General features: G+C 38.4%; 1 protein-coding gene across 3 annotated transcripts in view; it reads left to right on the top strand.

Annotated features, from left to right (window-relative positions):
- Positions 1–25,452, top strand: part of Ckap5 (cytoskeleton associated protein 5) — a 95,263-nt gene that overhangs the window by 13,983 nt on the left and 55,828 nt on the right. For all 3 annotated transcript variants that reach the window (XM_057780844.1, XM_057780845.1, XM_057780846.1), the window contains 6 exons: positions 7,544–7,636; positions 13,350–13,543; positions 16,401–16,607; positions 21,892–22,063; positions 22,932–23,064; positions 23,997–24,097. In XM_057780844.1, the coding sequence (XP_057636827.1) occupies positions 7,580–7,636; positions 13,350–13,543; positions 16,401–16,607; positions 21,892–22,063; positions 22,932–23,064; positions 23,997–24,097 (864 nt within the window). In that variant the 5' untranslated portion in view covers positions 7,544–7,579. The remainder of the gene's footprint in view (positions 1–7,543; positions 7,637–13,349; positions 13,544–16,400; positions 16,608–21,891; positions 22,064–22,931; positions 23,065–23,996; positions 24,098–25,452) is intronic.

Below are 25,452 nucleotides of genomic sequence, written 5' to 3'. Positions count from 1 at the left end.
TAACCACTGAGCCATCTCTCCAGCCCCTCTTGGCATATTTTTGAAAGACTATTTTTTTAAAATATTTATTTATTTATTATGTATACAATATTCTGTCTGTGTGTATGCCTGCAAGCCAGAAGAGGGCACTAGACCCCATTACAGATGGTTGTGAGCCACCATGTGGTTGCTGGGAATTGAACTCAGGACCTTTGGAAGAGCAGGCGATGCTCTTAACCACTGAGCCATCTCTCCAGCCCCTGAAAGACCATTTTTTATTCACAAAAAGGGAAAGGTTATTTTACTTTTTTGCCTCCTATTAACCGTCCTAACCTAGCTGATATGAATACCTAGGAGCCTTCTCTTTGCTGTTACGGGAGAATGTGAAAGAGCAAGAGGGGGCATTGAAAGCTTCTGGAATTTCTTTCTGTGTCTTTGTGCTGCAGTTTGAAGAATGGCTCATTCTAAGAGAGGTTAATTTTTTTTTTAAAGCAGCTTTTATGATGGCATCTGGGTATTTATTTGCTTTAATGGTTTGACTATTGTCTGCACTTTTTTAAGACTTAGGATTATGGTATTGGAAACTAGTCACCTCCTTATTTTTTGTGGCATTACCTGTATTACTACCAAACCAGAGATCTACTTCCAAGGTCATTTACGTCCTGCTTTGGAAAACCTTTGGTCTGGAGGCAGCATCCTGGGACTGCAGAACTCTGGGTGAAGGTTGCTGCGGTCCCTTTAAGCGTTCTGTGGGCGTGCAGAGGGCCATTGAGGGTGGGGCAGGGCAACTCTTGACAGTGGTGCTTTTGTCCCTGCCCCCCGGAGGAGGCGGTTCCCAGCAGCTGACTTGCCGGTGCGGCTGCCTCCCGCTGGCTACCGGGTATTCCTGCTGATCATGCACGGATTTTAGGGCCCGACCTCTCCCTGCTAGGGTAGCGTAAGTGTCAGACTACCGAAAGGGGGCAAGCATCCCGTGCTGGTCCCTAAGTCCTGGTGTACATACCTCAGGGGACTTAACAGGCCTTTCAGAGTCTAAGTCCGGGAAGGAAGGAAAGCAATGCCGGCTGCAGTGTGCTAAGCTGGGGCATCAGCTCTACCTCTGGGTGGTGCCAGCAGCCCTGGAGTGTTTGTTTGGATGTGTTGTGTTTAAGTCGTGCTGATGACCTGGCTTTCCCCAGCCTAGTTCCTGTTTGGAGTGAAGAGAGGAATGATTTTTTACCCGAGTTTAACCTGATGGGGTAGAATGGGTGGAACTGAATCCAGTGCTCTGGACCTTGGGTTCTTAGCTTGGAATTTAGAGACCTGGCTAGCCTCCTGCATGAGTAAGCTTTAGGTTTTCAGTCTCCTTGGTAGTGTTGAGCAGTAATTCTCAAAGTCGACCTAATTCTCAACGGCTTCAGCTCTCCATCTCCCAGAGGCCTGTGTTGAGATCCAGTACCCATTTTGGAAACATTGACAGCAATCATCCAGGGATAGTCTTGCTAACCCTCTTTCCTGCTGATAGAATAGGATCATATAAATGGTACAGCTCTTTACCTGTCTCAGAATAAGTAAAACAACTATGACTGAAATTTAGTGAGATAACTTGCTAGAGAAGCAGTTCAATGCAGAGTACACAAGCAAGATATTTAATGTTTATTACTGGAGACATCTGGAGGCAGTGAAGGTGTGTATTTGTTAGAGGGAAAGTGTTATGTTTTTGTTACTTCCACATAGATGAGATTCTTTTGGACATTGGACAAGTAATAATCTTAAATATTCTATGGCAGTTATACAGTTTTTACTTTTTTTTAGTCCATGTGCCCTTCATAGATGTGGTTTGAGTAAAGATCTATAAACATATATTTATTATTTCGTTTTATAATTACTGTCTTTTTAAAAAATGAGTATCATTGCATGTCAGTGATCATTTAAAAGGTTTAATTTTTTTAATTTTTAGAGCATTTACATGTATGGGGTTGTGAATATGTGCATATCACACAGCCTGTATGTGGATGCCAGACGACAGCTTGCAGGAGTTGGCTCTTTCCTTACATCATGTGGATACCGGGGATTGAACTCAGGTCATCAGGCTTGACAACAAGTACATTTATACACTGAGCCATCTTGCTGGTCTGGTTTATAATTGTTTTGTTTGTTTGTTTGTGTTTTTGAGATTGGTGATATTGGTATGATACCCAGGCTGGCTCTCAAACTTTTGGAATCAAGTTGTCTTGTCTTGTCTTAACCTTCCAGACAGCTGGAACTACAGGCATAAAGGTTAGGGATTATGCTTTAGGTGACCAGAATCTTCCATCAGGCTTCTCAGACTCATCCTGTGATTCTGCAGTGGCGTTTTTTTAACCTGAGAGAGAGTCCAGGAATGCTAATCAAATTCAGAGCTCTTGTATTGTGATAGTTAAAGGACTTTATAGGTCAAGAGCTTGGAAATTTGCCATAGAAGAGTTGAACTGCCAACAATTCTTTCCAAGTAAAATGCAAAACCAAGCTCTGTGGTTATTGTAGACTGTCATTACAACAGGAATTTAAAATAAAAGGATACCACACGTGAGCATCTGGGAAGCTGGGGAAGAGTATGTACTGTAAAGCAGGAGCTGCTTCTAAGCCCAGCTCCAACACTATTTACCACATAATCCCTCTGCCTTATTTTTAGGTGGTTGAAGAATACTATATTGCTGGAGCTTATGCTCAGATATATATCTTTGATATATCTATGATATATATATATCATATATATGTCTGTGTGTGTACACACTAAACTGAAAAATGAACTGAAAACTAAAATGAAATTTATTCTAAGTTCTGCCTTTATGTATAATCTTAAAAATTTTCTTACCCTCAGGTTTAAAGGTAAGCAATTGTGTGTAACCTTTACTAGCAACAGAGCAAACTGTCATATTTGAGGTCTTTGGAGACATTAGATATATCTGTAGAAAATGAATAATTCTTTGGTGGAACAAAATTCTTTCGTTGACCGCTTTGCCTTTGGCTCAACTATAGGTGGTGGTAGAATCTCCTAGGTACATTGAACCACTTGAAATTTCTCAGTATTTTTCTAGGGCCCAGACCATAGGAGTCACATGTCATGTGTCTTTCAGTAGAGTTTTGTTACTTTTAAAACAAACTGTTACTTTAATAACATCTTTGTCATTTTTGTATCTAAAATCCAGAGCCCTCTGTTTACCACAGAGTTACAGTTTAGCTATTTGAATGCCTTCCCACCTGTCCCCCTTGGAGATCACCCTGTGGTCTAAAACGGACTCTATCTTCTAGCTTCTCTTCCACTCCCCCAAAGACAACTCAGATCTCTCGGTTTTCCCTCAGGGGTGCCAATTTTCACCCCTACTCTTAGATAGCCTGAAGCCTCCCTCTCTGCATTAGACTTTACCCTTTAGCTCTCACCTCCTTTAGCTGCAAAGACTTGCTGATTCTTTCTCTGTAATATAACTCTCTTCAGTATCCCTGCCTACTCTTTCCATTCCTGTTGATTAGACCTTTAGCTCTGGCTCTTGGAGGAGTATTGTAATCATTTCCTATCAAAACTCTACCCTGGTCATGCATGGTGCTGCAGCCTGTAATCTCACCACTTTGGAGGTGAGACAGAAAAGCTGGGAATTGAAAACCAGACTGAGATACATGTCTCAAGCTAAAAACAAACCACCTCACAAATGAAACGTTCTACTTTCTCTGCTTTCTAATTTGTTCTAGTAAGTGCCTTTTAAAGAGATTTTAGCTACTAATCGTTAATTCTTTGCTCTGACCTTAATCTCTCTGATTTTATACCTAGGGTCTCTGTATATGTGATTAATAATTTCCTATCTCTAAGGTTTTGCCTTTAATGTTTGCTAAATATAAAATTATTTTTTTCCACCTGTTCCTCCCCCACTTTAGACAGAATCTTAACTGTGTAGCCCATGCTGGCCTCAAACTCACAATCCTCTTTTTGCCGCAGTTTTTCCCAAATGTTGAAATCACAGGTGTTTACCACCATTCCTTGTTAATACTCATTTTTAAAAATTTCATCTACCATTTGTCACTGACAGTGCCAAATGCCATAAGGTTGTCACTGATGGTCTGCCCCTTCTTTATGACTCTTTCCGCATATGGTGTATTTTACTTTTGTATGAGAGCTGTTTGTTGATCTATCTTTCTTGTACTGTTCTGCACTTCTTGAGTACATCATGGTTTATCTTCTCAGGACTTTTGTTACTAAACTTGCTTAGTTTTTGTGTAGCTATCACCACAATTTAAGAACATTTTCATTACTTCCAAAAGAGGCCAAGGGACATAACTCAGTGGTAGAGTGCTTGCCTAATATGTTCAACCAACCCTTACTCTCTCCCCCATACCAAGAAAACAAGAAAATATTTTGGGAATTTCTGTTATCTCCAAAGAAAGTAATCTTATTTTTAAAAACAAACAGACAACAACAACAACAAAAAAACCCTGTTTTGGACATTTTATTGAAATGGAATTAAACCATATAGAGTCCTGTGATTAAACATAATGTTGCCAAGGTTCATTATGCTATAAACTGTCCACATTTTGTTTCTTTTTATTCCAGCTGTGAGAGGCTGCAGAGGTGGCTCAGTAGTTAGACGCTCAGTAAGATTGCTGACTGTGATACTTTCACAGAATGAAGTACAATGTGGGTGTTGAGTTATTTTCTCAAAAACATGAAAATATTTGCAATTGCAAAAAAGGTTTTACCTGGGCATAGTGGCATGTACCTAAAATGTCAGCATTTGAGAGGTGGGGGGCTGAAGGATCAGGATTTTAAGATTATCCTGAACTACATAGTGAGTTCAAGGGCAACTTAGGCCAAAACAAAGCTTAAAAGAGGAATAACCTTATCTTTTTCATGTGATTTATATACAAGCTCATTTTAATTACTGTTAGCAAATTTTCATTTTAATACGTTTCTTTGTGTATTTTGTATAGTAAATGGTTTTTTTCTTTCAGCACTTGATTTCACAATCAGAAAGGTGTTTCCTAATGGAAAGATAAAGGTTTTAAAGATTGCCGGGCGATGGTGGTGCACGCCTTTAATCCCAGCACTCAGGAGGCAGAGGCAGGAGGATCTCTGTGAGTTCGAGACCAGCCTGGTCTACAGAGCTAGTTCCAGGACAGGCTCCAAAGCCACAGAGAAACCCTGTCTCGAAAAACCAAAAAAAAAAAAAAAAAAAAAAAAAGGTTTTAAAGATTATTGACTATAAACCTTACTAAAAATTGCTTAAATATGAGGCCAGAAAGATGTTTCAGTAATACTGCTCTTCCAGAGGACCTGATTTCAGTTCCCAGTACCCATGTCAGTGAGTTTACAACTGCCTGTAAATCCAGCTCTAATCTGACACATTCTTCGGATCTCCACAGGAACACACACCCACCCAACACATACACATAAATAAAAATAAATATTTTAAAAAATGGTTTAAGCTAGGCATGGCGACTCACACTTTATATCCCAGCACTTGAGATGGAAGGCAACTGTGAGTTCTAGGCCAACCTGTTTATGTAGCAAGCTCTGTGTTAACCAAGGCTACCCAGTGAGACTGTCTCAAAAACAACAGCAAAAAAGATTTAAATATACAGAATATTTACAAAGGAATGAATTATTCATGGATTTACTCGTTTACTAGTTTGTATAAGCATGGGTTAGATTTGTATTTAACAGGACTAGGTAGAATGCTAGCTAGTATTGAGAGTTGTCTGTAATGATCTCTCTCCTTCTCTCCCTCTTTTCCCAGAAGTCTCGGGGTGTAGTACAGTCTGGCTTCAAATTCACTCTTTAACCCAAGATGCCCTTGATCTTTCAATAATCCTCCTGCCTCAGCATCATGGGTGGTAGGATTATAGGGTTGAGCCACCATATCCAGCTTTTGTTCTATTCTGTTGTTTTGTATTATTTTAAGACTAGGTTTCATGCCTCAGCTTCTTGAGGGCAAGGATTACAAGCTTGTATCACCATGCCTGGCTTATATAAGTTATTTTCTATAAGAAATTTTAGGAGCTGAGTGGTAGTGGTGTATACCTTTAATCCCAGCAATGGGGAGGCATAGGCAGGCCAATTTCCAAGTTTGAGGCCAACCTGGTCTACAAAGTGAATTCCAGGACAGGCTACTCAGAGAAACTGTCTTGAAAAACAAAAAACAAAAAAACCAAAGAAAGAAAAATTCTTTATATTCTCTGAAGGTTGGGTGAATAAATGCATGAAACCAATAGTAGAGAAATGAACAGTAATGAACTAATGAATATATATTTCTTAAATTCATCCGGGGAAATGATGGAAGTTTTTATAGCATTCTAAGTTGTAGAAAGGAATAGAGACTTGACATTTTTAGTAAAGAGAGGAGGAATCCATAGTAAATAGAAGCTTCTTTGGTTACACAAATAAAGTCAGATGAACTGTCCTATGAAGAATAGATGGCATCGTTGACAATTTCCGCATGGCCCAAGTATGGAGCCTAGTCTTACCTGTGAGAAACTCCAGTATCCTGCTTCGGGGCAGAGAAGGGGACCTCCACAGGTGAACAAATTTCCCTGCTAATGTAGGCTTCCTCTGTGGATGGAGATTTCTTTTATAAAAAGACAGCTTTTCAAAGATATTTATGTGTCTGAACTTTTTTTTAGTAACCAATAGAAATATGCCAAAGAAGTTGATATAGGAATGTAATATTTGGTCTCCCATATTCTTTTTTTTTTTTTAAAGATTTATTTATTTATTATGTACAAAGTGTTCAGCCTCCATGTATGCCTGCAGGCCAGAAGAGGGCACCAGATCTCATTACAGATGTTTGTGAGCCACCATGTGGGTTGCTGAGAATTGAACTCAGGTCCTCTGGAAGAGAAGTCAGTGCTCTTAACCTCTGAGCCATCTCTCCAGCCCCTCCCATATTCTTTTAAGGGCCAAGTAGATCATTTTTTTTTTTGTAATTCGTTTTTAATTTTTAATTTTTTTTTTTGTTTTTTATTTTATTATTTATTTATTTTTTTTTCTGAGACAGGGTTTCTCAGTAGCTTTGGAGCCTGTTCTGGAACTAGCTCTTGTAGACCAGGCTGGTCTCGAACTCACAGAGACAGAGTGCCAACTTTTCACGCCTTTAATCCCAGCACTTGGGAGGTAAGGCAGACGGATATCTGAGTTTGAGGCCAGCCCCCTCTATAGATCCAATTCCAAGACAGCCAGGGGTACACAGAAAAATCCTGTCTCAAAACAAAACAATGAAAACAAAGACAAAAAACAAACCAAAAAAAAAACAGGAAAAGAAAATGTTCTATTAGCCAGGCCCACACCTGCAAGCACCTTTAATTCTAGCTAGCAGGAGGCAGAGGCAGGTAGATATCTATGAATTTGAGGACAGCCAGACAACCTGTCTTGGAGGAAAAAAAAGAAGAAAAAGAAAAGAATTCTATTAATAGAATTAAGTAGTAGGCATCTGATCAAAGAAGGGACTTTTTAACTCCTTTATACATCCATGATAACCCAAGAAAAATCATTTTTTGTCACGAGACTACTTGGTTATTAGAGTTAATGAGTATCTACTATCTACTTTTATCTGTCTAGGAACTACTTTTAACTCCAAGAAAAAGTTGAAGCACAATGGGAGATGACAGTGAGTGGTTGAAACTGCCAGTTGATCAGAAATGTGAACACAAGGTAAGACTTTTAGAATTTAAATTTTATTGTTATTGTTTTGTCAGCATTTATTATTACCTTGCTTAGAATATCAAACATCTATAACATGTTATTTTATGCCATTAGAAATAGGAGTCCAGGGCTGGAGAGATGGCTCAGCGGTTAAGAGCACTGCCTGCTCTTCCAAAGGTTCTAAGTTCAACTCGCAGCAACCACATGGTGGCTCACAACCATCTGTAATGAGCTCTGGTGCCCTCTTCTGGCCTGCAGGCATACACGCAGACAGAATATTGTATACATAATAAGTAAATAAATATTTAAAAAAAAGAAAAGAAATAGGAGTCCAGCTGGGTGGTGGTGGTGTGTGCCTTTAATCCCAGCACTCGAGGCAGAGGCAGGCGGATCTCTATGAGTTTGAGGCCAGCCTGGTCTACAGAGCTAGTTCCAGAGCAGCTAGAGATACACAGAAAAACCCTGACTCAAAAAAGAAAGGAAGAAGGAAAGAGGAGTTGTCTGCCTAAGTGTGGTGGTGTACCCATGTAATCCCAGTACTTGGGGAGAGGAAACAGGAGATTTAGGAGTTAAGGCCAGTTTTGGTTGGTTACATAGCAAATTCTAGGCCAACCGTGGCTACATGACCCTATTTAAAAGAAACAAAACCATACAAAAAAAGATGGTTCAGTAAATAAAAATACTTGCTGCTCAAACCTGATGTCCTAAATTCTAAGCCCAAAATCCATGCAAAATGTTGGTGTAGTGGCTTCCATTTGTAATCCCAGCACCTGGTGGTTAGATGGGAAATAGAGATAAATCTTCCAGAAGCTCTCAGGCAAGCTATCCTGGAATATGCAGTACAAAACAAGGAGAAAGACTCTGCTTCCAAAACAGGGTAAAAGGAGAGAAACAACTCTGAAAGTTGTCTTGTAATTTCCACACATACACCCAGGCACATGTGTACCCCATATACACGCACCCTACAAACACAAAATAGCTATCTCTGGCTTGATTTAAAAAACAAAAAACTTCCCTTTAATCCCAGAACTCTGGAGGTAGAGGCATTTGGATATGATTTCAAGGCCAGTATGGTCTATAGTGTAAGATCTAGGGCAACCAGGCATACACAGAGAAATCCTGCCGGGGGCGGGGATGTGTTACGGATACTGCTTTTGCATTTACAGTGTATTTTAGCCCTGGATGTTGAGAATTTTAGATTCTCTGGCTTACATAGTGTGTATTCCGGTATCTACCCTCTAAAGCTAGCCATCTTTTAATTATGGATAATTTTAAGCTAATAGATAATTTCTGATTCATATCACTATCTTTTTCAGTTATTTTATTTTCCCTAACTACACCATTGTGGTTTCTTTTATATTTATATTTCTGTAATTTTGAGATAGGATTGACTGTGTAGCTGAGACAAACTTCCTGCCTCCATTTAACGAATGCTGGAATTACAGACATGATTCGCCATATCCTAACCATGTGCAAATGTTTACCAGGTAGTAGAGAATTCCATTTCTTTTCTTACAAATTTCTACTTAAAATGCACAGGTTAGCTATTTTCTCATTTTTGTTTTGTTTTTGTTGTATTTTTGAGAGTTTCTCTGCATAGTCTTGCCTGTCCTGGAACTCACTGTGTGTAGACCAGACTGGCCATGAACTCACAGAGATATATATACCTGCCTCTGCCTCTGCCTCCTGAGTGCTGGAACTAAGGGCATGTACTATTACACCTGGTTATTTTACCTTTTTAATAGTTTTTTTTTTTAATTTATTTAACTTTATGTGCATTGGTATAACGATGTCAGATTCTCTGGAACTGAAGTTACAGACAGCTGCAAGCCGCCATGTGGATGATGGGAAATGAACTGAGGACCTCTGGAAGAGCAGCCAGTGCTCTTATCCACTGAGCCATCTTGCCAGCCCCCTTTTAATAGTTGTTTTAATTAAAGTTTAAGATTTTAGTTTTGATTTTAGATGCTTAAAAACAGAGTTGGAGAGATGGCTTGGTGGTCAAGAGAGCTTGCTGTTTCTACAGAAATCCTGAGTTTGGTTTCTAGCACCCATTTTAGGTTGCCTTCAATCACAATTGTAACTCCAGCTCCAAGAAGTCTGATGCCCTCTTCTGACCTCCATGTCACCTGCATAAACATGTGCTTGTATACTCAAGACAGACATACATACAGAAATAAAGTTAAATTTTTAAAAATAAATAACTAAATACATAAAAGAATCTTGTAATAGGTTAAACAGTTTTCTGTCTTTAGAAAAGTCTTTTCTGGAGCTGGAGATAGGGCTCAGCAGTTAAGAGCAGCGCTGTTTCAGAGGTCCTGAGTTCAACTGCCATCAACCACATGGTGGCTCACAATCATCCCCTCTTCTGGCATAAAACTGTACATGCAGACAGCGCACTCCTATATATACAAATCTTTAAAAAGAAAAGTTCTTTTATATGAGCATAGCCCCTGCTGTAAAATACATGTAAACAAATGTCTTCTCTTTTTCAATCATATATTGTCCCGTTTCTCTCTCTGATTTAATGTAGTATTGAGAAATACCTAATACCTTTTTTTCTTTTTTCTTTCTTTTTTTTTTTTAGTTAAGAGCTGATTGGCCCATTAGCTCAGGCTTCTTATTAACTCTTATAACTTATATTAGCCCATTATTCTTATCTGTGTTAGCCACGTGGCTCGGTACCTTATTCAGTGAAGCAGTCACCTCTTCCTTCTTCTGTGGATGGGTCACAATGACTGCGGACCAAAATTTCTTCTTCCCAAAATCCTCTTTTCTCATTGACCCACCTCTACTTCCTGGCTGGTTGTCCCGCCTATACTTCCTGCCTGGCTACTGGCCAATCAACATTTATGTAAAATATAGTTGACAGAATATAGATCATTGTACCACACCATTTCCCCCTCTTAAAAAAAAAAAAAAACAAAACAACTCTGACTCTAATATCCTTTGTTTAGCTTTTCTCCTCACCATTAGCCATAACAATTTGTGTCCAACATTCTAAACAAAGGAAAATATCCATAGTCCATTTTTGCAGAATGTGGGCACAGTTTTCCAGGCTACTTCCTGCTGGTTGGGGATGCTGATAGTCTTATGGGGACCTAAAGAAAATTTAGAATTATGATCAAGTCCTGACTGTAGTATCCTGTGAGGCTTAATCATCTCAGGCAGCAGTCTTGAATCTGTTTTGGATGTAGAACTCAGACATCCGGGCCATCTGTTCCTACCAGAAATTTCTCAGGTGGTCTTCCTTGATCAAAACTGATTTTTCTTAACTCAGAATGAATCTACAGCCTCTTGTTTTCTGTGGAAACAAACGCAAAACCTCTTCTCCAAAGTAGCATATCTTTTGACTTCAATTTTGAAGTCAAGGCATTTACATAATATTTATGTTTTATTAATTCAGTTAACATTTATATTTAAACGTCTTTTAGCAGCTATTTCTCCTTCCTCAGTTGTCAAGCAATTCAAAGACAACATAATCATATATAGTATCAAGACTCTCTGTGTATTTTTCATCTTTACGTGGCTTTATTTTAACCTCTGTTTCTTGTATTTTTACTTTTTGGCATTTTTGAGACAGGGTTTCTGTGTATCTTTGACCTGGAACTCACTCTGTAGACCAGGATGTCCTTGAACTCACAGAGATCTGCCTGCCTCTGTCTCCCAAGTGCTGGGATTAAATGTGTGTGCTACCACACCTTGAACTCACAGAGATCTGCCTGCCTCTGGGTGACTCACACCTTTAACCTCATCAGAGGCAGATGGATGTCTGTGAGTTCCAGACTAACCTGAGCTATATAGTGAGATCCAGGCCATCCAGAGTTAAATAGTAAGACCCTGTCTCAAAAACAGTTTAGAAAAACAAGAAAGAAAAGAAAAAGAAAGAAAAGATTTGTGAGTTCAAGGATAGCCTTAGCGGTGTAGGGAAACCTTGTCTAAAAAATTTTGTGTGGGGATGTATGGGGGGAAGGCAGGGTTTTTCTGTGTAGTCTGGTTGTCCTAGAATTTGTTCTGTAGACCAAACTGGCCTCGAACTCAGAGATTCGCTTGCCTCTGCCTCCCAAGTGCTGGGATTAAAGGTCTGCACCACCACCACTCGGCCCTGGGTAAACTTTTTAATGCCAAGAAAAAATGAGGCTTTTATTCTACATATTTTCATATTGCCATGTCCCTTTTTCTTTGTAGAACTTAACATTGCCAATTAAGTTTATTTGTATGATTTTATGTTACTTTTAAGGGATTACAAAACTTGAGAGAAAACGTAAAGGAAAATTTATTTTCAAAGGACTCTATCTGTGGTTCCTAGCCGCATTTACTTGGGCAGAGCATCACGGCAGGAAGAATATATAGTAGAGGAGCTTCTTACTTCATAGCAGTCACAAAACAGAAAATGAGAGTATATACAAAGGGGCCAGGGCAAGGTATAGCACTCCCAGAATAAACCTCGAGGGACATTTCCTTCAGCTAGCTCCTACCTGTTAAAGTTTTTATAACCTCCCAAAATAGCCATATTATCTGGGTTCCCAGTATTCGACTCACAAGCCTATGATAGAGATTTCATAGTCAAACCATAACAGATTGCTGTTTTCTTTCTCTCCTGATGGAATGTAAACTCCACACATTGAGGTGGTATTAGTTTTTATCTATTAAATACCTGTTAAGTAAATTAATAATAATATAAATCCTTAATAGAGGTATCTGAAATTAAGTAACTAAATAGCAAGTTGTTGACTAAAGCTTGACAGTGTGAAGCTGACTAATCATCACACAGACAATACCTCACATACTGGAAAGTGGGCAGATCCATCAGGGTGGTTTCTGATCTTTCAGTTATCATGTCTTTTTATAGTAATAATACTCAAATATAAATTGAGAAACATTTGTAATGACTTGAGGGTTGTATTTATTTTACTTTTTTTTTCTTTTCTTTTTTTCCCAAAATGAGGTTTCTTTGTGCAACAGTCCTGGCTGTCCTGGACTTTTGTAGACCAGACTGGCCTCAAACTCACAGATACCCTCCTGCTTCTGCCTCCCAATTGCTGGGATTAAAGGCGTGCACCACCATTACCTGGCTGCATTTTATCTTTAAATTAAAAAAAAAAAATGTTCACGCCTTTAATCCCAGCACTCGGGAGGCAGAGGCAGGCGGATCTCTGGGAGTTCGAGGCCAGCCTGGTCTACAAGAGCTATTTCCAGGACAGGCTCCAAAAACCACAGAGAAACCCTGTCTCGAAAAACTAAAAAAACAAAAACAAAAACAAACAAACAAAAAAATGTGTCTGCACCACATATACGGAACTCAGGGAGAACATTGAAAAGGCTCTCTGTTTATTGTGAGATGAACACAGGAGTCAAACTAAGGTCACCAGACTTGTACAACAAGTGTCCTTGCTCACTGAGCCTCGTCTCTGGGCTGCTGTAGATTTTTAGATAGCCTTGGAAAAACATTCTTAAGGTTATTGAAGCTGGGCATGGTGACATAGTGAGTTCCAGAGAGAGACCCTATTTCAAAAACCAAAAACAAAACAAATTGTTTATTTACTACTCTTTTCTTGAAAATTTTCTGAATTTCTTTAACTCCTTTTTTTTTTTTTTTTTTTTTTTTTAAGAAAAAGGGGTATTTTGTTCAAATTTTCTGGTATGGAGTATTCTTTTACTTCTCCACATTATCACTGAATACTATCATTAACCCGGTTTAAAAATGCTAATTTTCTTTTAGCTCTGGAAAGCAAGATTGAGTGGATATGAAGAGGCCCTGAAGATCTTCCAGAAAATAAAGGATGAAAAAAGCCCTGAATGGTCCAAATACTTAGGATTAATCAAAAAATTTGTCACTGATTCCAATGCAGTGGTTCAGTTGAAAGGACTAGAAGCTGCACTTGTCTATGTTGAAAATGCCCATGTTGCAGGAAAGTAAGTAGTTTCTTTCTTAATATTCTGTAAACATCTCTGTTTAGTGCTACATAGATAAATGTTTGTGTGTTGTAGAGCCTCTACTATAGTTTTAAAATATTCTAGTAGTCTTTCTGTATCTTTAATTAGTCTAAATAGTACATGAAATCTCTAAAGTAGAATAAATGTTTATTTCCATGTGTTTGGGTACATGTGGACATCAGAGGACAACTTGTGGGAATGAGTTCTTTCATTGACCGCTATGTGAGTACCAGAGATCAAACTTAGGTCCGCAGGTTTAGCAGCAGGTATCTTCACACGCTGAGTCATCTAGCTGCCCGATTGTCCTCTTGAACTTTTTAGATGAGGATTTTTCAAAACTTGAAGTAACCTTAGTAACTTTTAGAAGTAGTTAATGTGAGGTCATTTTTAAGGACATGTCAGAGCTTCACTGAAGACAGATGGGCATTATGGAAAACTTCACTTGAAACTTAAGAGTCACTGAACTGGAGAGATGGCTCAGTGTCTAAAAGCACTGACTGCTCTTCCTATTACCCACATGGCAGCTCACAACTATCTGTAATTCTGTAGATCTGACACCCTCACACAGACATACATGCAGGCAAAACAACAATGCACATAATAAAAAATAAATATAAAAATAATTAGTTAAAAAAAAGCAAACTTACTAGGGTTTTTTGTTTGTTTGTTTTTTGTTTTTACAATTTTGCTTTCTCTTCCAAGATCTTCTGTCTCTGGCCAGTGACCTCTACTCTGTGTTTCCTGGCCTATTTGACCTTAGATGTGGATGGCTTCCACTCATTCACTTTTCTATACTGCCTAGTCTTTGTTATCAGTGAGAAAGAACTTCTATATACAAACTGTTGAGACCTTTAATTATACAAGAAAGATGTGTTTACTTCAAAGACCATGGTAGTGAGCATCATCAGTTTGAGGAGTCTGACAGTTTGGTTAACGAGAACCAACAATAATAAAATGATCACTTTTATATTTCATTTTTCTTTTCATATTAGAAACTGCTTTTTTGACATGCTCCCTGTAGCCCTAACCTGTTTTGTTCCTCTTGCTCTGAGAATTATGTAATTACAAGGCACTCACTGCAGTAAAGTTACTACAGTGTTCTGCTAAGAAGTTGAGGAGTCTTTCCTTATTAAAGATATATTCCCCCATTGTGTAAATAAATTGTCTTAAAAATGTCTAAAATAGCGTCAGTATTTGAAGCATTCTATAATCCTATTACTAGCCCAAAAGACCAGCTTTCATTGTTACCCCCCAGGGGTCAAAAAACCCTCCACAGTGTAGCAAAACTGAACTTAAGAGTTTTCTGTCTGAGTAGTAAAGACTCAAATACATGATATGAGGGTCATTTTCTTTTATTATTCTGCAGCTCTAATTCCCTTGCTATAACTGTCTTCTAATTCTGATTAGTCCATTCATTTTTCTGTTTCAGTTCTCTCTTGCTTCTTTGTTTACCTAGCTTAAATACATTTCTTTTTTTACATGAGGCTTGAGGCAATAAGAAAAAAGTTATAAGAATTACATCTCATTGGTCATAGCACAGTCCTTGGGGAAACAATAAGGGCAGAGGCATTTACCACACAAGGTTTCAAGGTTTCTAGTTTAATACTTACCAGAGGCCGGGGGCATAGTGCCTGATGATACAAGCTGCAAGACATAGGTCTTTACCAGCCAGACTTGGCACACAAAGAGTTGGCATGATTTTTTAGGTTGCTTTCTGTTAATAATCTTGGTTAGATATCTGCAACTCTGACTGTGTGCATATCTATAAAGTTTTTAACTTACGGTCCATTTACATAAACATTCAGTCAAGTTTGAACTTTGTCTGAGATAAAAAATGAGCTAATTGTGTGTAGTTTGAGTAAATGGAACAAAGCAGTCTTTTAAGTGTCTTTACATTTCTCTTGGGACAATAGATTTAGTTATAAATCATATCATAGTATATTTTCTATACATCAAAATTATACAGCTTAATGAGAAGTCATCTTCCTGACCACTCACAGATATATGTGCCCATAAGATTGAGATGCAATCATGAGATTACATATCACATCATATGCGATTATACGCTACAGTGTAGGTATTGGGGAGACACTGTAGCTGCTTTTGCACATGTGAGATTACAGACAGAAGCAACAGTTTCCAGAGTTGATGGTCCCACAGGCCTTTCCCAGATGGAATTCTCCTCTATCAGAGAACCATTCCTCTGGGGAATTGACATCTGAACACTAATTGTCACCTGCTGCAACTCCCACAGCCTCCGACATAATTCTGCTTTATAAAGTGTATGTTTGTATAACCCCATGTAAGACAGGCACACATACACACACTCTAAAGAAGGTCTGCAAGAATAGATGTAGTTTCTCTGTATCATAAGGTTACAAGAAATGGCTGGGCAGTCATGGCTTAGGCTTTTAATCCCAGCATGCAGGAGGCACAAGTAGATGGATCTCTGTAAGTTCAAGGCCAGCCTGGTCTACAAAGTGAGTTCCAGGACAGCCAGAGTTGTTACGGTGTCAAAAAACAAAACCCTAGCCCAGCGATGGTGGCACACGCCTGTAATCCCAGCACTTGGGAGGCAGAGGCAGGAGGATCTCTGTGAGTTGGAGGCCAGCCTGATCTGCAAGAGCCCTGTCTCGAAAAATCAAAAAACAAAAAACAAACAAAAAAACCCTATGTCAAAAAACAAAAACAAACAAGATTGTAAGGAGTATTTAAGGAAAGTTTTCAACTGAATTTTCTACACTTAGAAAATGAAATTATAGTGAGGCATGTCTTTTGTGGATTGTTTACAGTTTATCTCTTTTTATTTAAACATCCTTGTGTGTGGCATTTACAGAACCACAGGAGAAGTTGTATCAGGTGTTGTAAGTAAAGTCTTCAACCAACCTAAAGCCAAAGCCAAGGAGTTGGGCATAGAGATTTGCCTCATGTACATAGAGATTGAAAAAGGAGAGTCTGTACAAGAAGAGCTCTTAAAGGGCCTGGATAATAAGAACCCCAAGATCATAGTGGCCTGTACAGAAACACTAAGGAAAGCCTTAAGGTAAGTTTAGTTTTTAATATGCCGACTGAATCTGAGCTCCAGGTGTGAACAGAAAGGGACTGTCGAACTTGTAGTCTCATCCTCCAGGCAATCGTGCTGTTAGGTTATTTGCTCTGGGTTCCTTCCCACTGAAAGTGAGCAGGGATCATTGCCGTCTTAGTTGAGAATTGGCTTTTTTGTAGAAAAACATTCCTAATATTTTTAAGCAGTTTTCTCTTACTAGCTTCAAGAATAAACTTAAGTTAGCTATAAAGACATATTTGTATGGGTGTGTGGGGCAAACCTTTGTTTGAGGCCTTTTTGGTAAACATCAAAAATAAATTGTTCTGCCGGGCGATGGTGGCGCACGCCTTTAATCCCAGCACTCAGGAGGCAGAGACAGGCGGATCTCTGTGAGTTCGAGGTCAGCCTGGTCTACAAGAGCTAGTTCCAGGACAGGCTCCAAAACCACAGAGAAACCCTGTCTCGAAAAACCAAAAAAAACAAAACAAAACAAAACAAAACAAAAAATTGTTCTACAGTCGATCTGATGTAAAAATAATAATAACTTATATATGCTGTGTGTTCAGTCCTAGAATTCTTACTGAACACTGAATTTCTTTATACATATACTGCCCTTTCAGAGATGAGTGGCTAAGATTTGTTAGAGTGTTCTGACTTTGGTAAATCAGTAATTCTGATTAAGTAGACTTAGGTCCTCCTCTTCTTCCGTAGGAGGAGTATCATTTAGTTACATCCCAAATCTAGGCAATTCTTCAGTCTCATATCCTGTCTCCAATTATTGTCCAATGTTAGCTACTTTAGAAAGTGTACTAATGAACTCTCAGGATGAAGATCGTTCCTTGGCAACACTTTTAATTTGGTGTATGACTCACATCTTGGAGACAATTGTCTTAACATGTTTATTTTATATGAAAGTATCTGCATTCTTGAATTTTGTTTAACTATCCTTGACTTATGTTCTCTTTTGCCTGATTTTATCTAGATTTTTGTGTGATAAAAGTTTCCTTTTTTAAGTTAAATTATATTTATTAATGCATGTGTATACAGTGCATGACTGGGAGTGCATTGCGAGAGTGCAGGGCGCATGTGTAGAGGACAGGCATCAGGGACAACTTTAAGGAGTCAACCTTCAGGTCAGGCAAGTGCTTTAAACCCACTGACACATCTTGCTTTTACATCCCAGCAAAAGTTTCTTTATATCCATTCTTTTGTGCTATATATAGTAAGCATGTGGAATTTTGTCTTTTGGCTTTGTTTTGCTTTCAAGACAGGGTCTCTCCCCTTAGCCCAAGCTGGTCTTAGACTCATGGCATCTCTTCTGTCTCTGAAGTGCCATGATTACAAGCATAAGTCACCATACTTGGCAGAATGTGTAAATAATTGTCTCATTTTTGCCATTTTAGAAAGTTATCAAATTAAGCCACAGCCTGCCCTCAACTGTGTGCTCAATAAAGTGTTCTTTTTTTTTGGGGGGGGAGGGCGGCTGTAGAAATGGCTCAGAGGTTAAGAGCACTGGCTGTTCTTCCAGAGGTCCTGAGTTCAGTTCCCAGCAACCACATGGTTGCTCACAACCATCTATAATGAGAGCTGTATGTGCCAAAAGAACATTGTATGCATAATAAATAAATGCATCTTTTTTAAAAAAAAGTAGAATAAGAAATTTAATGATTTTGCAGACTCTGCTTGTACCACTAGATTTTTTGTTCTAATCTTTTATGTGTTTTATCTGTATGTATGTGTACTATGTATATTATACTGCTTTTAAATTAGGAATTTCTGTTTTATAGACGTATATACTATAGTAATTTTACCTTTAAACTGACTAGGAGAATAAGGATAGGAAAGAGTAAGTTCTATTTATATCCTTTATATAATCATTATTTACAGTATCTTTATAGTCATTATTATTTTCAGTGTCTAGGGAAAAGAAATCTGGGAACTCCCATGTCCTAGAAAAGCATACTCTAGCCCTCTTATTGATGGTGATGAGCTGTAGTCTACCTTTGTAATTGTTGTGGGTTTTTTTCCCTAAAGTGTTTCAGAATGTGAAGTAGTGCTTTAGGACTTAAAGACGACACTGCTTGTTTCAAGGTGCCATAGCCTCCTAGAGCTATCATTAGTGATAGCTTTAGGAGGCAAAAAAAACATTCTGTCATCCCTACAACAGGTTTTGGTTTTTGTTCTGTTTTGGGTTTTGTTTTGTTTTTTTTTTTGTGGGGGGTGTGCGGTTGAGACAGGTTTCTCTGTAGTTTGGAGTCTGTCCTGGAACTGGCTCTCTAGGCTAGGCTGGTGTCACAGAGATCTACCTGCCCTGCCTCCCAAGAGCTCTACCGCCTGGCTCCTACAACAGGCTTATAGAGACTTTTTTCTTTTACTTTTAAACTTTCATTTATTCTTTCATTTTTAGTGTTTTGATCAAGGACTCAGGTAGCTCCTGCTTGCCTGAAACTTGCTATGTAGCTGAGGATGACCATGAACTCTGATCCTCCTCCTCCTACCTCTCAAGTACTAAAATTACAGGTGTGTGCTAAGATGCCTAACTTTTTTTTGTTTACTATCAAAATTACGTTTTGTTTTGTTCATGTATCTATTTTCCATGTGGACTTGCTTCATCTCTTTTATTCTATCTTTTAAAAATGGGTCATGATAGAGAAACAAAAATGCACTAGATGAAACCATTACAATGTATTTCTTTTGTTCATTTGTTTATCACTGGTACTGGGAATTTTACCCAGAACTTCACATGTTAGACAAATATTTTACCACTGACATACATTCCAGTTCAGAAACAGTAATGTAAGAAGGCATCTGCCTTTTGTTGTCTGTACTTTAGGGATATGTAAGATATCTTGAGTATTAGTTCTTCAGGCACCAAGTTAAATAATTCTCCAAAAAAAAGTGATTTAAGAGCACTATAATTTCTCATCTGTCCTTTAGTCTTGTAGGTCAGCTAAACTAAGATAAAAATGTTATTTTTCTAATAATATGAAGTAGTTGTGTTCCTATATTTGTGGGTGTGGGGCTGGAGAAATGGCTCAGCGGTGAAGAGAACTTGGTTCTCGTGCAGATGACTAGGTTCAGTTCCCAACACCAACATGGTATCCATAATTCCAGTCCTAGGGAACCTGACACTCTTCTCACATCCTTAGGCAGTAGACACACACATGGTACAAATTATACATGCTGGCAAAACACTCATACACATAAAAATAAAATAGATCTGAAAGAGTACTTTTTATTTTGTTCATTTTGTTCTCTACTTTGAAACAGGGTCTCACTGTTTAGTCCAAACTGGCCTAGAAATTTCTATGTAGCCCAAGCTCTCCTCAGATTCTTGATTTTCCTATTAATATGTGATTACAAGTGTGACCCACCACACTTGATTTTTAAAGTCCATTTTAGAGAAAATCTTAGCGATCTATTTATTTTCATGTTATGCTATCTAAATAATGATGACATTGGCATTTATGCCCTGGCAATGCTGAAGCATTCATGGGCAACTTGTATATGGCGATTGCATTGAACTTGTTCATGTTGGGTTTCATGGTCTACGCTGATGAGGACGACTGACCAGGTCTCTTACTTCTATATGATGATACCTTTTTGAAAATCACTTTCTGGGGAAAGAATTTAACATTTTAATCTGTAGTATGCTGTAATATATATTGCTGAGCAATTTTATTACATTTGTGCAAGTGAGATATATTACATACAAGTTAATAGTATATTTTAACTAATTATAGTAGGTACTATCACCTGAAGTCTTAGCACTTGGGATACTATGACAGGAGAATCACCAAAAGTGCCCTAGGCTTCAGAGTGAGAATCTTTCTTAAAACTAAATGAGTGAAAGACCCAAATATATTTGAATCCTATTACTCATTCTGAAATTCAATATTTTATAACTGAATCCTTCCTGTTCCAGAATTTGCTATTCATAAGTGTTCAGAATAAGATCAGGCCGGGTGGTGGTGGCACACATCTTTAATTGCAGTATTTGGGAGCGAGAGGCAGGTGGATGGCTGTGAGTTCAAGGCCGGCCTGGCCTACAGAGGGAGTTACTGCTAGGGCTATTACATAGAGAAGCCCTGTCTTGATAAACCAAAAATGAAAAAGAAAAAAAGCAAGCACACAGAACAAACCAGAAAGCTAATATTAGAACTGAGTATGTTGGCTGGGCAGTGGTGGCACACGCCTTTAATTCCAGCACTCGGGAGGCAGAGGCAGGCGAATCTCTGGGAGTTCGAAGCCAGCCTGGTCTACAAGAGCTAGTTCCAGGACAAGAACCAAAAAGCTACAGAGAAACCCTGTCTCGAAAATCCTAAAAAAAGAAAAAAAAAAAAAGAACTGAGTATGTTGGTATACATCTGTAGTCATAGCATTTGGAAGCTGAGATGGGAAGATCATGAGTTTGAGGCTAGTCTGGGCTATATAGCAACACTCAATCTCAACACTAATATTGGTCAAAAGTCAGAATGCAAACATTTCCCATGGGGTGGGGAGAAGAAAGAGTTAAATGGATACAGGGTTGTTTTAGTTACTTTGCTGTTACTGTGAAGAGACACCATGACCAAATCAACTTCTAAAAGAAAGCATTAAATGGGAGCTTGCTTATATTTTTAAATGGTGAGTCCATGATCTTCATGATGGGGAGCAAGGCAGGCATGGAGAGAGATTTGGGGAGGGAACCTGGTGTAGGCTTTTGAAACCTCAAAGCCCACCCCCAGTGACATACTTTCTGTTTGGCCATTCTCATTCAAACCACTACAGAGGTACATTATGTTAGTTGAAAAATCAGAAATGAGGTATATTCATTGCCATAACTCAAGCCTATCTTTGGTTATTAGAAAATTCATTTGAAAAATGTTAATATTTTTTGCTCTAGACACTAAATAATCTTAAGAATGATAGCTAAATATTCTTTGTATATGTAGATATGGATGGATGGATAGATAGATAGATAGATAGATAGATAGATAGATAGATAGATAGATAGATAGATAGATGGCTGTGAATCCCATTTGTTACCTTAAGAATAATTTAACCTATTAATATGTGATTGATTTGTTTTGAGACAGGATTTCTTTATATAACCCTGACTGTCTTAGAACTCACCGTATAGACCAGGCTGGCCTTGAACTCACAGAGACCCTTTCTCTACCTCCTGAGCTAGGACTGCAGGCGTTTGTCACCACAGTAGGTACCATACATGATTTGGAGCTATACATGCTCAATGAAACATGGCATGTTGACAGTTTTTCCCCAAATTTTTCACTTGCAGTGAATTTGGTTCCAAAATCATCTTACTTAAGCCAATTATTAAAGTATTGCCAAAACTGTTTGAATCTCGAGACAAGGCTGTACGGGATGAAGCCAAACTAATTGCTGTAGAGATTTATCGATGGATTCGAGATGCCCTGAGACACCCATTACAAAATATAAATTCTGTCCAGGTGAGGCACAGATTTCTTTGGTCACTTTTGCATAAGGGTAATATAGAGATACTTCCTATTTGTAATTGTTAATATTCTATCCTTACACATACTTATTTTTTATTTTTAAGATTTAAATAAGTTAAATTCCTGAGCATAGACTTTTGTTGTTACTGTCTATTTCTCTGTCTCTCTGCTAGGGAGCAAGTCCTGAGTCTTGTGCATGTTAAACAAAACTAGGTTTTGTTTTATTCAGGTGTTATGAAACATTTCTGCCCTTGGACCCCAGCCCTACTAGCATTAAGCCTATAGCAGTTTAAAAGATCCCTTTATCATTCTGTTGAGTAGCAGGACTTCCATATTTGGATGAAAAGGTTCTATCACATAGTTATTTTTTGAGCTCTTTTGATAATATAGCATATTTCAATTTGTAAACTAGTGATAGTGTCTTAAAATAATAGATTTGGGGAGCTAAGGAGATGTTTCAGAGGTTAAGGGCATTAGCAGCTCTTGCAGAGTTAACCCCTACATGGCTATTTAAAATTCTTTGTGACTCTAGTTCCAGGTGACCTTCTGGCCTCTGCACGCACCAGACACACAAAGAAGTGTACTTGCATGCTTGAAGGCAAAACACTCACACGTAAAAAAGAAATTTTTTTTAAAAAAGGATTTTTATTTTTAGTGCTTAGACATAAATCTTCAGTGTGGTAATGTCAGTTGATTTGTCTTATGCTACAAAATACAGCTTCTATTTGTCTTTTATTAGTTTCCCTATTAGTACCATGTAAACAGCAAGTGAGTTCCAATATATCAGTAAGTACAAGCATTATGTTCTCTAACAGTGGGATATAAATTTAAAAACTTTAAGATACTTTGTTAATGCTTGCAGTTGAAAGAATTAGAAGAAGAATGGGTCAAGCTGCCAACGGGTGCTCCTAAACCAAGTCGGTTTCTCCGTTCCCAACAAGAGTTAGAAGCTAAACTGGAACAGCAGCAGTCGGCTGGCGGAGATGCAGAGGGAGGTGAGACAGTTTTAACACAGTCTCTATGAAAATGAGTGAGAATTATTGCTGCCACAACAAATCATATTCACTAAGCATCTCTTAGAGAACCGCTTTTAATAAAATCTGAGTCATTTGTGCTACTGAATAACTCTAGTCCCTTTTCTATAACAATTTCATCGTGGGAGATGAGATGGATCAGCCAGTGATCAAGAGCATCACTCCCATGGTGACTCAACCCATCTATACTTCCATTTCCAGGGAATCTAACCCTCTCTTGTCCTCCTTGGGCACTGCATACACGTATGCACATAGTGCACTGACATTTATTCAGGCAAAACAGTCATGTGTATGAAATAAATTTTAAAAAACTTATCAGAGATATGAAAAGGTAACTGGTAAATAAGACTATTTTATTTTGGTGTGTGTGTCTGTCTGTTTGTCTGAGAGAGAGAGAGAGCGAGAGCGGGTGGGTACTCATGTGACAGTACATGTATAGAGGCTAGAAGACAACCTTCAGTTGTTGGTCTTCACCTTTCCACTTTTTTTTAAAAAAGTTACTATTTTTAAATTACTTTAGTTTTTGTTGTGTGTCTGTCTGTCTGTCCCTGAAAGTATATGCCACATGTGTGTTGGTACCAGAAATAGTTGTCAGATTTTATGAAATGGAACTTAAAGTCAGTTATGATCTACCCACTGTGGGTGTAGGGAACTGAACTTGGGTCCCCAGCAAAAGCAGCAAGCTCTCTAAACTGCTGAGCCAGCAGCCTACCTGGTTTTAAGGCTCAGTCTCTTCAACCAGGCAAGTGGCCCATGAGCTTCTCGTATCTCAGCTTTCCATCTCCCTGTAGGTGCTCAGGTCATCAAGCTGATACAGCAATGCTTTTGCCCCCTGAGTCATTTCCCCAACTCATTTCCCCATTTTTAAGTTCTATTTTGTTTTCTCTTCAAAGGTGGTGATGATGGTGATGAGGCACCACAGATAGATGCTTATGAGCTTTTGGAAGCAGTAGAGATCCTTTCCAAACTTCCCAAAGACTTTTATGACAAAATTGTAAGTAATGCTTAAATTTCTTTATTTTTTAAATAATAACAGGTAAAATTAGAGAAAGTTCTTCTGAGCCCTTGCTTGGTATACCTCCCCACTCCCTCCATGTCTTCCTAGTAGAGTAACTTAGTGGCTTCCTTTTCTTTCTTCTCTTACTATTTTCTATATGCAATCATATTATGGCATTTAAAAACAAAACAACATGTCTTACCAAACATCAGAGCAATGTTTACAACTTCTAGCTCATTTATTCTGTGGTTTTATCTTTAAGTATCTCCTATGTTCATCTCTTTTGAGTGGACAGATGGCTCAACACATAAAGGTATTTGCTCCTAAGCCTGATAACCTGAGTAGAAAGAGAGAAGTGACTCCTACAAGTTAAAGGTTACCTTTAACCCAGATTTCTTGACTTTGTTTGTTTGTTTGTTTGAGAAAACTGTCGTGGTGGGCCTGTCTTATGCATCGTAGGCTGGGTAGAAAGCATATGTGACTTCTGCACACTAGACGTCACTAGAGTCAGGAACCCACATCCTCTAAATTCATGGCAATCAGTGTCTCCGGACATTGTCCCAAGAGAGACAAAGTATGCCCAGTCTTGTCCTAGTCACTACCATTTGCTCTTGTCTTCTCTCCGTTGAATTTTGTAATGTAATTAGAGATATCATTTTTGAAAAGAGGAAAATTTCCCATATTGAAACATGATCTAAATTCTTCAGTAGCTTCTGTGAGTGTTAAGATGATGTCTGAACTCATTCTGTAGCCATTCTTTCTCTTGTCCGGCACCTTGTTACCTCAGTTTAAGTTTCAGCCACGTGTCTAATCATTGTCATTTTTTACTTTGGACATGCTGTATTTCTTCTGGTAACATATTAACTCTGAACCTTAACATGTACTGTTCTTTCTTCCTATATTGCTATTCTCTCAATGTTTATCTAATAGGAATCACCTTAAGAATCATCTTTTTTAAGATTTATTTATTAATTATATATACAGTATTTTGCCTGCTATATCCCTGCAGGACAGAAGAGGGCACCAGATCTTATTACAGATGGTTGTGAGCCACCATGTGATTGCTGGAAATTGAACGCAGAATTTCTGGATGAGCAGTCAGTGCTCTTTACCTCTAGTCCTTCTCCAGCCCCAAGCATCACATAATCCAGTAAAAAAATGGAGTACAGACCTAAACAGAGAACTCTCAACAGAGGAATCTAAAATGGCTGAAAGACACTTAAGGAAATGTTCAACATCCTTAGCCGTTAGAGAAATGCAAACCTAAACAACTCTGAGATTCCATCTTACGCCTATAAGAATGGCAAAAACACTGACGACAACTTATGATGGAGAGGTGCAGGGTTTATAAA

The sequence above is a fragment of the Chionomys nivalis genome, chromosome 9 (assembly GCF_950005125.1).
Source record: "Chionomys nivalis chromosome 9, mChiNiv1.1, whole genome shotgun sequence".
NCBI classification, from domain to species: domain Eukaryota; kingdom Metazoa; phylum Chordata; class Mammalia; order Rodentia; family Cricetidae; genus Chionomys; species Chionomys nivalis.
Note: the sequence above shows the minus strand (reverse complement) of the source record. Positions and strands in the feature narration are given on the sequence as shown.